General features: G+C 44.3%; 1 protein-coding gene across 4 annotated transcripts in view; it reads right to left on the bottom strand.

The window, feature by feature from the left end:
- Positions 1–16,176, bottom strand: part of LOC142585078 (dual serine/threonine and tyrosine protein kinase-like) — a 153,646-nt gene that overhangs the window by 47,977 nt on the left and 89,493 nt on the right. Inside the window, exon 1 of one of the 4 annotated variants that reach the window (XM_075695575.1) lies at positions 11,802–11,956. The exons of 2 other annotated variants lie outside the window; for them this stretch is intronic. Coding sequence is in view for 1 of the 2 variants with exons in the window: in XM_075695571.1 (XP_075551686.1) it covers positions 11,579–11,625 (47 nt within the window). In the remaining variant the exon portion in view is untranslated. Of the gene's footprint in view, positions 1–11,578; positions 11,641–11,801; positions 11,957–16,176 lie in introns of those variants that run through there. One more of the 4 variants, XM_075695571.1, reaches the window with a different exon arrangement.

Raw genomic sequence — 16,176 nt, 5'->3', positions numbered from 1 at the left:
GGTTCCCATACGTTGCCATACGAGATCCATATGTGGATATGGAGCTCATATGGAAACACGCGCCACACGCTATATGGGAACATTCAGGTGTTTATATGGGATCCCCATATATTGATATAAGAATATTGGATGAGGGACGTATGGGTCTTTTTCGAAAAGGAGGTCCATGACGAAGCTGTCGCCAAGTGGAGAGATGTTTAAACAATGAATAAAGTAAGAAAAGATTGCTTACAGGAATCGTTGATGGTATATACCTATGCATATTGTCACGTGGGTCGCATAACCTGAAGACTGCGTTGGGCACAGCGCCTGAACAGGCAACAACAAAGCAGAAGAAAAAAAAAACGAGTGGCTGCAAAACCGATATGCTTTTTTAAAAACCCGTGTTAACCAGATGGGTAATGTGCGCCATTGCACTTCGGGTGAAAATGCTTCGAGATTTCATGAAAAAAAAAAAAGGATGGGAATGCAGCGCGCTGCCGTTGACATCAGTCACAGATTGGCAGGTCGAGAACAAGCTGTTCTTGAGAGACATGACCAGGCACAGCGAAAAAAAATATGTCAGAAAGAGAGGGAGAGAGTGAGGACTGAGAGCAAATACCGCATGACAGTGTGCAAAGATGCGAGTAGAGTCTTTGAGGTGATGCCTGCGACTTCGAACGAGACCTCTGGTGTCAACGCGCCCACTGCGCAAACATCGGTGCCAGCGATAACAGTGACAGGACAGGAGACGAAGGAGATAAGACCAAGTGAAGCGAACGTTTATGGCGTGAGGTTTCAGCGCAAAACATAGTGTTTCTTATCGTGGTGTTATTAGCACGCTGTAACCATCTATACACTGTTCCAGCTAACGTTAGCCATGCTGTTCAATTAAACAAAAATAAAACACGGTGCAAGATACGATTTTAAGACACCATGTTCGGTCTTCAGACCTCTGACAACCAAACGCCGTAGGTGTTATATCTGAATCTTGCACCATGTTCCTTAAATCTTTCTTTTTTCGTTGAACAGCTTGGCTAACGTTAGCTGGAACACACGGTACATGGCAGATTTCACTCAGACCGGCACAGATGGTGCCTATATATCCTGCAGGTATACGTAGCGTGCATGACCATATGGTTTCCTAGTTTGAATTTCGCTAGAAACCAAGGTAAGACAAATACCCTAACCGCACCGGTTCAATGGCAGACAGTACGCGACACGCACCACATGCTCGAAGCACAGCAATAAAACGCAAAGATTTCATTCATCTGAGAGTAGCACGAAGCTGCAAAGGCGACCCATTCGGGCTTCTCAGAAGGAATGCTTCGCAGTTGAAAAAAAAAATCATCCTGCAGTGATCTGGAGATTGAATCCGCGACCGACGCCTTCCCTGGGTGGTCGCTCTGCCATCTAAGCTAACCTTCAGGAGGACAGCAGATTGCAGAGAGAGGATGAATTCATCGCATGTAAAGTATCCTTTGGCAAGCTCTGTATAACAGTGATTAATCTATATCTACAACCTTCAAACCGGGTTTCAGTAGAAGCGTTAGTGGATATCTTCAAAATAGCTCATTCTAATGTATTTATATGTGGAGACTTCAACGCACACAACATCATCTGGGGCAGTGATCATTGTGATGCACGGGGTAATGTTATTGAGTGCGCCATAGATAAATGCAACTTGACTGTTTTAAATGATGGGTCGCCAACATTCCTTCGTGGATATAATTACTCAAGCTGCATAGATGTTACCCTGTGTTCACATGATCTAGTGAATGGTGTGGGATGGACAACAGATATGGAAACGCGCGGAAGTGATCATTTTCCCATCCTTGTTAACCACCCTAGCATGCACTATGATATCAAGCGTTACAGCAGACTAACCAAGTGGCAAGCTTTTCGGTACCGCCTAACGGATCAAGTTAACCAACATGCAACAGTGGAAAAATTTACAGAATTTTTGCAGGATAATATGAACATATGCACAAAGAAGGTCCCAATACCAAAAGATTATGCTGCAGTTGACGGAGAATATGAACACCTAAGAGCCATCCGACGCCGATCCGAACGAGCTTACCGACGGAGCGGAAGTTTGGAAGCATACAGAAACGCTCAGAAAATACACAATGTAATGCGCAGACGAATGGAAAGCTTAGGCAAACGGCGCTGGCGCGATTTCTGCGGCACGCTGTCTCCTCACACGTCTGTCCCACGAATTTTTCTTGTAATTCGTTCTTTAAGCGGACCTGTAACACAAAGCTTCCCATTTCGTGCTCTCGCTGTAGCCCGGGACACGTGTGAAATAATAGTTGCAGATGAATTTTGTGAGCTTATTTCGAGATCTGCTTTTTCATCCCAATGTGCAGAATTTGATATTTCAGTAGAGTTGGCTAAGCGAAAAATTACTGCTTGCTACTGGGCCCAACATCCTCAATTAGACCACACTTTCACATTAAGCGAGCTCCAATGTGCAATTGCATCATGTCGCCAAAAGTCCGCTGCTGGGCCGGACGGCATTACGTACAATATGCTAAGAAACCTCGGACCGACAGGTACAAATGCGCTCTTAGACATCTATAATAACTTATGGATAGAGGAAACTGTACCTGACTCTTGGAAAGTCGCTCGGATCATACCAATTTTAAAACCTGGTAAGACGCCCTTGTGCCTTGAATCCTTCCACGCCATTAGTTTGACAAGTTGTTTATGCAAAGTAATGGAGAAAATGATTGACGCGCGACTTCAATGGTGGTGTAATGAAACGAATGTGTTGTCCAACTACTTAGTAGGTTTTAGAAAACATAGATGCACAATGGATGCAATATTAGATATAGTAACCTGTGTGGAGCACGAGCGTGCATGTGGAAACATGACTATAGCAGTATTCCTAGACATCAAGAGGGCATTTGACACTGTTAGTCACGTTCATGTTTTGCTAAGCATGTTGGAACTTGGTCTGTCTGGCAGGTCCTTGCGATGGATTTCTAAATTTCTATCAGGTCGCAAAATATTTGTTCAGACGGGTGAAGGAAAGAGTGCTGAACATCTCGTCAAACAGGGAGTACCACAGGGAAGCGTACTCAGCCCCTTCCTTTTTAACTGCGCCATGGCTGATTTAACACGAAGACTGCCATCACAGTTAAAGTTTTCTCTGTATGCAGATGATGTGTGTATTTGGACATCTGGATCTAATGCTCAACTACTCCAGATAACATTGCAAGACGGCATAAATATCATCAACCAATTTTTGAGAGAAAGAGGAATGGTACTATCACACGCAAAGACTGCTGTATTGCCCTTCACTCGGAGGCAGTTAAAAAATTTCACTCTTAATCTGGAAGGACACCCTCTAATGATTGTCACACAGCATCGATTTCTTGGCGTAATACTTGATAGGCAGCTATCCTGGGCACCCCACTTAAAAAAACTCGAAAACGAGGTCAATGCCACAGTGACTGTACTTCGCAGACTTGCAGGCACATCATGGGGCGGATCAGTGTCGTCCATGCTGACTGTTTACAATGCATTAATACGACAAAAAATTGCATATTCCGCGCCCATCTTACACGGACTTTCCCACACGTCAGAAGAGAGACTTCAAAGACTTTAACTAGAGGACTGCGCCTATGTCTAGGAGTTCCACGAGCGACTTCGAGTTCTCTTGTAATAGCTGAGGCTCGCCAATCACCATTTCCAGTTATGCGAACTACAGAAACATGCCGGCATTATTTCCGTCTTCAAACCCAGCATAAAAACCACCCATTGGCTCTAGACATAATGAAACGAGATAGAAGTTATGTTCACATAGAAATTCAAAAAAATCTTCACATATTGCCAGGAAATGAATTTTGGAACTCAGACATCGAATATCCTCCATGGCTGCTTACAGTTCCAAAAATCGAATTGTCAGTAGAAGGAATATTCAGCAAAAGAGACATGTTCATTCAAGCTGCTCAACAACTCGCACTATACCAGATATATATGCGGTATTCAGGATACACACACGTCTATACAGACGCCTCCAGTACAGCAACCTCTTCAACTTCGTCATTCATTATACCGCACCTCAACAAACAAGAATCATTTAAGTTATCTCGTGCGACTTCGTCCACAACGGCTGAACTGTTCGCAATCCTATGTGCGGTAAAATTTATATTGTCAGTAACAGAAGCGCAAAAATGGGTAATTTTCAGCGATTCACAGGCGGCTCTAACATCACTCTGCAGCACAAAGGGGAAAGCATTCAGCGACAGTATAATTTATGAAACACTTAAAAACCTCACAAAGGCAAGCGAAGCGAAACATGCAATAGCACTCCAGTGGATACCAGGGCATTGCAACATTCCTGGCAACACAGCAGCCGATGAAGCAGCACGACAAGCGCACCTGAAAGATGATACGGCTCCGCTCCCAATATCAAAAAATGAATTACGCTGCATTATAAGGACAACGTCTGTCAACATGTCTAGAAACACTTGGTTTGACCAAAATTCTAAGAGCTCTGACTTATATCATATTGATCCATTTATTGAATTCAAATTTTCATTGTCATTAGATAGAACTATGGAAACGCTTATTCATCGATTACGGCTAGGCACTGCCTACACAAAGCATTTCTTACACAGAATTGGCCGAGCGGAAACCCCCGAATGTGATTGTGGATTTGTAGATGAAGATATATATCACCTCCTTCTAGATTGCCCACATCACGACACACCAAGATGCCGACTTAAATCAGCGCTAAGTAAATTAGACCGCAGACCTTTCAGTTTAAGGAAACTTTTGGGCCCTTGGCCAACACCGGCCTTGCAGAAGAGCGCTTTAAAAGCACTAAAGACTTTTTTTAAAGACAGTGACATCGTTGGACGTTATTAGTGGTTTCATTGTTCTGTTCATTTGAATGTCACTCTATATATCCATCTGTTTGGGAATTATGTTATGTTGACTGCTTTGTTGTGACTGTATGTGCTAATATTTTAACACGCTGTATATACCACCCGCTCACTAGACAACGTGTTATTAGGCGACAGTATCGATTGTACTTTTGAGACTTTCGACTACATAAGTGTGAAGACATTTGCCATGTATATTGTATGTACCCGCTGACCCGCTGACTAGAAAATGTGCTATTAGGCGACAGTATCGTTTGTACTATTGAGACTTTCGACTACATAGGTGTGGAGACAGTGTGCTAAGTGTTATTAGGCGACAATGTTATTAGGCGACAGTATCGTTTGTACTTTTGAGACTTTCGACTACGTAGGTGTGGAGCCATAGGTGTGCTTGTGTGAAAAGACTATTTGATATGTAACCGTTCACCCTGAATGATGTATGACGGAACCACCCAAGAGATAAGGAGTAGCCGGCGCCTTAAATGACGCGCCAACATCTCCTTATATCATATGAATAAAAAAAAAAAAATCGACAACTTGAGGCGCAGAAACACTTAAAATGGCAAATGAGTAGTGCGAAAACTCGCAAGGCGCAGGAAGTGTCACGAAAGGCAATCTTTCACGAAACCACCACAAAAAGCAAAATTTTCATTTACCTTCCAATTTAGGGAGTTCCACAGAAATAATTGGCCATATTCAGAAGTAGAAGGGCAAGAGATACAGGAGAGCTTTATTTAGTCACAGAGCAGAATAGGCTTGAAAATATTTGCAGGACGCAAGAACAGTCAGCAAACGGCCATGTTGTTACCAATGGAACCAGGCCTTAAGCGTGGGGGCAAAATGCGACGGCTGTACCCACAGATCCACGAATGCCATAACAGTGAGTTTCATATTACAAGCTACTCGGGGTTTCAGGCTCCCTGTGTACTACAAGCTTTTGCGATCGACGTGAACGAGAACGTGAGACCAATAAAAGTACCAGAACTGAAAGAACATGACGTGACGAGAACGCATAATGATTTCTTCCAAAGCACAACGAAATGTCCAGTGCCCGTGCCCGGGGATGTATGGTGCCAAGACTTGCTAAACGCAAGCGAGCCCGAAATAAGCTAAACAAATGCGTTGCTAATAATGTTCCGTGGCTCTTAGGAAAAGGTGAAAATAATATTCTGATAGAAATAATATTAGGCAGCTTTAGCTGGGCGTTCGCAACCACCCACGTACGCAGCGCGCGCGCACGATAGCAATACTTGGTCGGACGCAAAAGTTGAGAAGGGGATTGCAGATTTGCACGCGTAGGAACCAGCAGCGTGCTACTCAGCGCCGCCATATGCCACCTACTGAAACTGTGCAGCCAATATCAGCCGCCCCGAAGCCAAACCACAAGACGGAGTCATATCTTCGGCAAGAGCGATATCGAAAAATGCGCTCTCGTGGACACGCGAGAACACGCGAGAACGTCCCGCAATGTCGGCTGACGCTACACAGCTTTTGAAAAGCTGCGGGCTCACGCAAGATACCGTGCGTGCTCCTGCGTACTGCGCATGCGCACTGACACCTCCGCGTGTTTGCTGCGTACGCATAGCTGATGCGGACGCCCAACTAAACCTGTCCATTCTTTGCAATGTTCTGGTTGCGTCCGGCAAATTTATATATCCTCCTATAAGTAAACGCATACTACCGCAGAACTACAGCACGTATTAGGTGGGAAAATAGCCACATCCAGCACTGAACATGTCTCAACTCTGCTTTATGTGTATTAATGAAGCAACCAAAATTATTTAAGCTGCATGCATTGCCCAATGCGGCACTTCTGCTACGCTGAGTTTGATAATTTACAATTATTGCTTAAGCGCAGTAAACTTAACGCACAGCCAGCAGTAAGATTTTTGACACGCTGGAGCAAATGATCAGCTGGTGAAGTTTTGTAAACCGATTATCAATGAAGTAAAAAAAAAAGAAACAAATGTTCTTAATAAAATAACGTTTCATTGCTGCTTTTGTTCCGATGTACATTCCGTGGCCAGAAATAAATGTTAAGCTGTTTTTTTTTTTGTGTGGTTGTGGCACTGGGTTTGGGCGTTACAGTATTGGAAAAAAGTTTCCTATCAAACATTCCTTCATATGCAGGCTGGAGCAAAGGGAAACTAGTCATTGCTTTCAGAACCTGGAGGGAAAAGGAAGAACGAATGAAAAAAAAAACAATAGAAAAGCAGACAAGTATCTTGGCTTGACTGCTGAGCTCGCAATTGCCTCGCTTGTTAGAAAACCCCTATCGTACTGCGCGGAAAAGCCGCTGAGCCGGGGCCTGCATTGACCGTGCGGGACTCGGAAAGGAAAGCAAATACGAGTATAAGGAGTCGACGACGAGGGGCTTCGGCGAAGGAGCGTCTTTAATAATATTTGGGGTTTTACGTGCCAAAACCACTTTCTGATTATGAGGCACGCCGTAGTGGAGGACTCCGGAAATTTTGACCACCTGGGGTTCTTTAACGTGCACCTAAATCTAAGCACACGGGTGTTTTCGCATTTCGCCCCCATCGAAATGCGGCCGCCGTGGCCGGGATTCGATCCCGCGACCTCGTGCTCAGCAGCCCGACACCATAGCCACTGAGCAACCACGGCGGGTAAAGGAGCGTCTTTCTGCAGACCACTGGGGTCTCAGATTATAAGCTACGAGGGACCTGAGACAATTTTTGCTTGCCTATCTTCGTTACAGCTGCGGTGTACATCAAGGTTTTCGCTTGGATAGACGACGTGGTTACAAACCAAACTTTACGACAGTTGACTCTTCCAACGTGACCTTAGGGAACATGTCATTGAAGGATTGAAATTATAGACGCTGTACTCCAAGCCTAACGCATTGCTGGAGACCGAGCTTCGCACCAGTTTCAAGACATAAGAGCACGAAACCCGCATCCGAATGACATTGCTGTTGGAGCTAATATACGTTTCCGCACTGAAGGGAAATGAAGTACGGAAAACTCAACAGGAACAGAGGCGCATTTCACGGTACACTTGAATGAATGAATGAATAAATTTATTTCCATAAATATGCAAGTTTATGGAGGATATAAGGAAAAAAGTTACAAAAGAGCAACTTGACTAGTCCTTAATCCTTCTCGTGACAGCAGCAGCAGTAAACAAACACATGGGAAAAACAGTAAACGTTCTCATACAAGTGTACATACAGCAGATAGCAATAGAAAAAATACATAACTCAATAAAAAGAAGCCTACTTATACAGACATTAAAGGCTAATAGGCACCAAAGTAATTTTTTAACTTGTTTTTACTGCAAGAAAAGACATCAATACCATCGTTCATTAACTTATTTAATAAATGCGGTAAAGTATATGAGAGCTTTTGTTTCGCATAGTTGGTACGTGGGTATGGCACAAACCAATATTCCGGAAATCTTGTAGCATAATAGCTTCTATTTCGTGTCAAGTTGGCTATAGACCTGACGTGGTTAATGTTTTTCTGGCATTCCTTACCATATGTTAACGCTAAGCGAAAATTCAAGAGATCAGGAGCTTTAAGTATCTTTAAGTCTTTAAATAATGAATTAGTTGGAAAGTCAAATGGCACTTTGCACACAACACGAATGGCTCTTTTTTGTAGACGAAAGATACGATTAATGTTAGTGGCAGATGTTGTGCCCCAAACCAGGCAGCCGTAATTTAGGTGACAAACAAATAAAGAGTTATAGAGCAGAAGTTTTACCTTCTGTGGAATCTGTTTAATAGTAAAAAGAAGGCCTGAAACTTGAGAAAGCTTGTTTGTTAAAAAATTAGTATGACAGTTCCACGACATGTCATGATCAAAGAAAACACCTAAGGTTTTAATGGAATTCACGAGCATGATTTTTGAAGAGCCAAGTATAATGTCATCCTTCAGGAGACCATTCTTATTCTTGGCTTGAAATAAAATTGCTTTAGTTTTTTCTGTGTTGATTTTCAACCCATTTTCGAGAGACCAAGTATATAATTTCTTAAGCACACAATTCGCAACTGTAAGCAGTGTAATAGCATTATTTGAGGAAAACAACGCGGTTGCATCATCAGCATATAAAATAAACTTGGTGGCGAAATCTACATTAACAATATCATTAATAAATATATTAAAAAGAAGAGGGCCTAAAATGCTACCCTGCGGGACGCCAATATAAACTGGTTTAACTTGGGATGAAATGTTATTAATTTGCACAAATTGGCATCTATGACGCAGATATGACCTAATCAGGTCTAAAGCGATACCACGAATACCATAACGATTCATTTTATGTAACAGAAGGTCGTGGTTAATACAGTCAAAGGCCTTGCTAAAGTCTATAAAAATGCCTAGAGTAAGAAGGCCTTTATCAAAATTATCCAAAATGAATTCTTTTTGCTGAAGCAGGGCAAGTTGAGTAGACCTATTTTTACGAAAGGCAAACTGACAATCGGTTAAAAACGTTTTGCTTTCGAGGAAATCAGAAATGCGTTGAAAGATAATTTTTTCTAAACCTTTTGAAAATACGGGGAGAATAGAAATCGGTCTATAATTTGTCAACAATTTCTTATCTCCTTTCTTGAACAAAGCCAAAACTTTTGCAGTTTGCATCTGACGTGGAAATACACCGGAAGAAAGGCAGACATTGTAGACGTGCATTAATACAGGCGCAATCAAATCTAAAACGTATTTCACAGGCTTAATCTGAATATCATTGACATCACAAACGCTGCTGTTATTGAGTTCACAGAACTTGCATATTATTTCTGAAACGTTTGTTGGGTGCAAAAAAACTGAATCGGAGCAATCAACGGATAAGTAACGACTAGCATTCATGTTGATAGGTGTACTTGCAACGCTGGTAAAGTAATTGTTAAACGTGTCAGGCAAAAACACGTCTGGAACTACATTGCTATTATCCAAAATACCTGTTGGAGGCTGATAATCAGGCACACGATTCAACAAAACGTTGGCCCGCTTCCACAATTTCCGGCTGTCATTCCAGCAGGATTGAAAGTATTCGAAATGATAGCGGTCTTTAGCGCGCCGCAGCTCGTTTGTTAATTGGTTCCGAAAAGATTTAAAAACCTGCAGGTCATGTGGATTCCGGGTTTTAATGAACTTATTATATAATTTTATTTTAACCTTAATTTTACGCAGCAATTCTGTCGTGATCCATGGTTTGCGGATTTTCGAAGAACGCGAAGGTTTGGTACGAAGTGGGAAATGTTTTTTGTAGCAAGTTTGAAAAGTGTGCAAGAATATTTCATAGACAGCATCTGGGTTATCTGCAGCAAAAACATCCCCCCAGTTAATCAGCCGTATTTCATTTCGGAACTGTGCAAGCTGGTGCATTGTAATTGGTTGATAAGTGAAGTTACATTTGTTTTCTCTTTTATTATTACGGATGATACTTAGGAAGATGGGCATGTGGTCGCTTAAACCATACGTGAAAACACCGGCTTTTATGTCAGCTTGGGGAAAGTTTGTCAGAAAAAGGTCAATACAGGTAGATGTGTTAGCTGTGACCCTAGTTGGAATTGAGATAGTATTATGACAGCCATATGCTTGCAACAAAAGCAAAAAGTCTCTGCTCGCTGCGGTATCAGTCAACACGTCAATGTTGAAATCGCCACCGAAAACAACTGTACATTGTAACTTTGATTCACTATTTCCGGAAAGTGATGCCAGCCACAAACATTGATGTTTATAACATGCTCCATAAGGTCAAAAACGAAACGTTGATTATTGAAATCATGCTGACAGTTCTCTTGGTGATTATCACGCAAAGTCTGATGCCAGTCACAGCCGTCGGGCGCGGTCGGCGAAAATTCCCCATTTTATTAACCGTCTGAGACAGTCGCCACAGAAGACAGTGCACAGAGCTTTCGGGTAACTCTGTATAGTACTGGCGCTAATAATCAAAGAAAGGTGTTTCACAGCTTCATCTTGCCTATTTTGCGTGCGGTGGGACTATCGGCGACGTACTTTTTTTTTTACTGATTACTGCTCATGATAAGGCTAAGAAACGCCAACCCATTAGCAGTTAACGTAGTGTATTGTGTGTGATGGCCACCACCAAGCCGAATACACCACGCATTTTCGTCATTTCACCGAAGCTACAGTGATCACTGGGCTCTGTAAGACCTCGGCAAACAGAGAGACCACGGGAATGGCCCAGTGATTGAAGCTCTCTAGGTCATTACGGATGTCCATGAGCAAAAAAGAGTTACGGTGACCGAAGCAAAATAAATATTAATTCATGTATCACAGCCTCCCCTCCACCCTCACCGCTTACGTTCATTAGACTTCAAGGACACTTCCTCACCCCCCCCCCCTTCCCACTCCCCCTCTGCGACCTGTCGTAGTTCTGCGCACGCGCGTTCCGGGTTCAGCACCTGGCCGCGGCTGTCGCATTTAGATGGGGCGGAATGCAAAAGACAAAACAAACAAACAAGAAAGCGAGAAAACCAACCAAACAATTGTGTACCTGGCTATGGGTGCACGTTAAACGATCTCAAGTAGTCGAACTTATTTCAGAGCCCTCCTCCAATACGACTTCCGTCGTAGCCAGCTGTGTACAGTTTGGGGACGTTAAAACCCGTAATTTATCCCGCATTCTGTAACAGCGCAGTACTCATCTAGAACAGCCAACTTTTAGGGGATCTTTTGACGGAAAAGGTGTGAAGGACAAGGAGCATTCATGCTCACCGCGGGAAGGTCTGAGAAGCGTTAATGAAGCGCGCGCTGACCGACATTCCATGGCGGCACCTTCCGCCCGGGAGACGTCCTCCAGGCGAATTTGGAGTCAAGTCGAGCTTGCGAATGCGCGAGTTATAACGCCATTTTCTTATAAATGTCGATCTCTCTCAAACTCAGTGCTGTACGGTGCTGTGCACGCGCTGCAAGAAAAAAAAAGGAAATAACGTCTCACCTGAATAAATACGAGGCGCTTGCAGACTTTCGAGGCGCGCTGCTCTGCCAACAGCGTACCTTGGTCGCTTCTCCGACGTGCGGGACTACAACCGTCTGCTTTTTTATAAGTCGGCATTAGCTTCTACTTTGCTAGCTCCGTCTGATCAGGTATGCGAACAAAGCGAAACCAAGGGTCGCCGAAAGGTCGCATCGGCGCTGACGAGCATCGACTGAGCGCGTCAGCATGCTCCAGACAATCGCGCATATAGAAACGAGGTGACGTCGTAAGCTCACCTACGCTAGTCGACTGCAACTCAGCGAACGTGCGCTGACTGGAATGTTTGGCGCCAAGCGAGCCGCGATATCTTCGATGGTTCCATCCGCAAAATAGAAGCCCGTCATCTGCGTTATAACCATTTGGGACTGTCCACACAATTGTGCACCGCAAGATAGTGCATCAACAGCAAAAGCACCGATGAAATTAATGATATTTAATATGTGTCGCATGCGTCTTGAAACAATTATTGCAACTGTGGTGCAATCTTGAATAAGGTGCAGGATGTTTTAGCAAGAACAGTGGGAAGGTAGACGGTTGGGTGTCCTTACTCGGTGTCAGCGTGTCGTATGCAGCGGGTTCATTTCTTAGTTTTTAACGATTTCATGCACCAGGCATTATTTTCAAGTGGCTGGATAAAGTGCTTATCAAGCTTTTGAAAATCCGAAATATTCGATGTTCCTGTAGCGAGTTTTCACATGGAGTCCACATTCTGCAAACTTGACAAAACTCACTAAACAATCGGAAATTCTCAATCGTTTCTGCAGCTGTACACTTTCTACGATTCTCAAGACGCAAGAAATGCGTTGAAAGAAAGTTTTCAATCAACAGGATAAAGTGGTATCTGAAAGGGTTAAGTGGGTGAAAGGAACAAGCGGAAAAACACGAAGACAGAGATGAGCTGCACAGACAATTCTTTGTCTTCGCATCCTTCCACTGATTTCTTTTACCCACTGATATGAACCAACTTACCCAACAAACAACGTTACTGTGTTAAGTGCTCCAACGGCATATTGGTGCATTGATTATACATATAGTTCGGGCAGACTCGCACAAACTAAGCAGTCAGCGTGCTTTGAACTTCTCGATTCGTAGCAATGACTCACACAAGGTGTTTTTGCTGAGTACATTTGGTACACACGAAAGATCACGAAAGGGCACTGATGTAGATTTTTGTATTTTTCGGCTGCGTTGTCACGGGGCATAACTTCATAAGAGAGCTATATATAAGCATGCAGGCCCGTTTCATAGCAATACTGCAATGGGGCCCTATAAGACGTGTTGTCACAATCCATCTTTCATAGCCTTCAACTTGATCACTGTTCAGTTTCACACCTTTGACGTAGATGTTCCGTCTTTTCTTCCTAAAATGTTAACTGTTAACGAAATGTTAACGATATGTTAAGTGCTCTTGCTAACGACAGAGTAAAACTTTTATCAATATACATGCAGAGGAATCATGCTTTTGCCCACTGTCGGACATTCAAAATGACCGAGGAAGAGTCACAGAGCCGCTAACACGCGAGTTAATTGAAGCGGCAAAATACAAAAATTAGCAGACAAATTCGTGAACAGCGCATCACTGTAGGTAGAGGTGCTAAATGTCCTGGCATTCTTGAATGGTCATGTGCCCGGTCCACCTTTGGCACGGTGTCATGCACCATTTGCCACGCACAGTGAGGTCTATATAAGAATGTATGCGTTCTCGAAATGAATAGGTGGAAGTCGTTAGAGCCGTGTGTTGCTGATCTTATGCCCATTGTTGTGAATCCGGGTCCGGGGTTGGCGATTCGGACTCGCCTGCTTAAACCCGCCGGAGAGCCTAGAACATGGTAGCTGGCCCGTCTCATTAAGCTGGCTAAGCAGAACCTATAGGCCGAGAGTTGCCTGTTGGTGAGACGAAGTTGGGAACTTGAGGCAAACGGGAAACGGATTTAGTTTACGTCTTTACACGACTGGCTCCAGATATGGGAGCAGTCTCCACGTCAGAGCACTCTACGTGTCTGAGCTCACTACATGTCCGGGCGCGCACATGTCACAGCACACAGACTGCGCCGAAGATGCTCGCTTTTAAGACAATCGGTTTCGCCAAGTAATTGATCGAGGGAATCTGGTGAACGCGTCTCGGCCAATCAGAATGGTCGAACTCTTCGCAAAATCGCACTCGCGACGTCGCACCGTTCCGCCGGATCGACTGCGCCTCCGATGTTGCACGGTCGCTACCGCGTCGCAAACGCAACGCGAAGCAAACACGTCCGAAGTCGACGCTGTTCCCATGGAAGTGCTCGACGACAGAAAGCTGAGCTAGTTGGTAAGGATTCATCATGCAAAATAGAAGTGAGGCGTGCAGACAGGACACAAGAGTAGAGAAGTAGACGTTGGCGTTCGTGTTGTCTACTTCTCTACTCTTGTGTCCTGTCTGCACGCCTCACTTCTATTTTGCGTAATGAAGTGCTCGACGTTGGCGCCTCGCATCAATTAGTGGGCACTCCTTGACGGTCGGCTTTCCGCGAGTCGAAAAGCCCGGCTTGCGGACGACCGCATCCACAAAATTCGGCGGTTGCTGTCACCTCGAAGGGAGCTTCTTTGTTGACTCGCCAACAGTCGGCGCCGGGCTCCGTCGTGGTATATATGGTCAGCTGGTCAGGTGGCCGCTTTGCGGGACGCATCCAAGGAATTCCCATTGCCGTTTTGAGACGTGTAACAGCCACCTACCATAGTACTTTTAGCTCTACTCAGATTCTCAATATCCACAGCGACGTCACAAACCGGTGATGACTCCACTGCTCCTTTTCCCTCTCCTCGAGCTTCGCGCGCGTACCATAGGGCGAACACGCGCCTATTATTGAGGCTAGCATTGCTTGTTTTGCACAGGACGTCAGCAACTATTTCGTGGTGTGAGAACGCAGCAGATTGCACTGTATTGCTTTGACAGCCACAGAAACAGAAAAAAAAACGAGCATTCTTTCTTTTTCTTATCCGACTTGATTATTGCGGTCAATAGATGCAAGCGTAAAATTATTGAGAGGACACGTATGCTAGACATCACGCGTCTTGACTTCTTGTGGCAACACACATTGCGAGACACGGAACTGTGATATGCGACAACGCACACAGGAAGATGCGCATCGTGTGCGTGTGCGCGCGTGTGTGTGATTGTCTATCATAGCTCCATATGTCCCATTAAAGTTCGGCAACTTAACTTCTGTTTCACCATTACAAACAGGTTAACATTTACACAATTTTCCATTGCTTTCGTTGCGTCTTGTCCATAATGGGAATGGATCGCTGCAATATTCAAGAATCCAAGCTGCGCCGTTAAACAAAATATCGCTAATGACCACGCCACGGCCGATCTTAATTGTTGCATACTACACGTGGAACATACTTGTAAGCAACGAACTGAACGTCATTAATTACGCGCAATCGGTTACATAATTTTGGTAGTTTTGTAATTTATCGATTACTGTATTACTCGGTAACGCCTACTGTAGTTGAGTTAAAGTTCTCAGTAACCAATTAGTACATGTAGTCAAATGCTCCATCGACGAGACAAGCTACAGCAGCCGACCCAGCTTTGAGCCCTTCGATTTGACGGGAACTACCGTTCAAGGCCCGCAGCCATGCCACGTAGATGCGCCTATTCGGACAGGTAAACATGGCCGCTCAGTACGAGTTCCCTTATGTTAACGCTCCGCCAGATGTTGGCCGAAGATTTGATCGGGTGCTGCTGCCTCGAAATTACGTACAGACGATTTCTTTCCGCTTTCCATTGAACCAGTCGACAGCTCGTTGTCCTACAGTTCCAGCAACAATAAAGCGCTGGGCTTCATAAAGAGCCCAGATAGGAGCATCGCGGCACTCTGTAACCACAATATTGTGCGCAAGGTGTTCGAACGTTTCAAAACCACCCTGCCCTCAAACACGCACGCAAGCTTAGCAAATTAAGAATCAGGCCATTTTTCTTTTTCATTAAATATGTTAAAAATAAAATCAGTGCGGCTGCTGATGTCTTCACCAGAAAGTGAAGGCAGATGAATGACGAAATGGATGTTATGAGCGTCCCCTTTGGAATGGGGCGGTGGGTTGCGCCACCAAGCTCTTGCTATTATACTGCCTAATGTCCTACCTAGGCTGAACTCCGAAAATGCACGGAGGCGAGCGCCATCTGGTGGTGCTGCAAGGAACCGAAAGCCACTCTGCGATTGGTAGAACCGCGGCGCGCGCCGAGCTGTGATTAGTAGAGAATTTTCGCTCCCGGTCAACGTACGGACAACGCCGACGACGTCGGATTTTCTGCGCCACGAGGCCCTTAAAGCTATCAATTTAAAAATTTGAA

Source organism: Dermacentor variabilis, chromosome 6 (genome assembly GCF_050947875.1).
Source record: "Dermacentor variabilis isolate Ectoservices chromosome 6, ASM5094787v1, whole genome shotgun sequence".
Taxonomy (NCBI): domain Eukaryota; kingdom Metazoa; phylum Arthropoda; class Arachnida; order Ixodida; family Ixodidae; genus Dermacentor; species Dermacentor variabilis.
The sequence above is the reverse complement of the archived record's forward strand: the minus strand, read 5'-3'. Positions and strand labels throughout refer to the sequence as shown.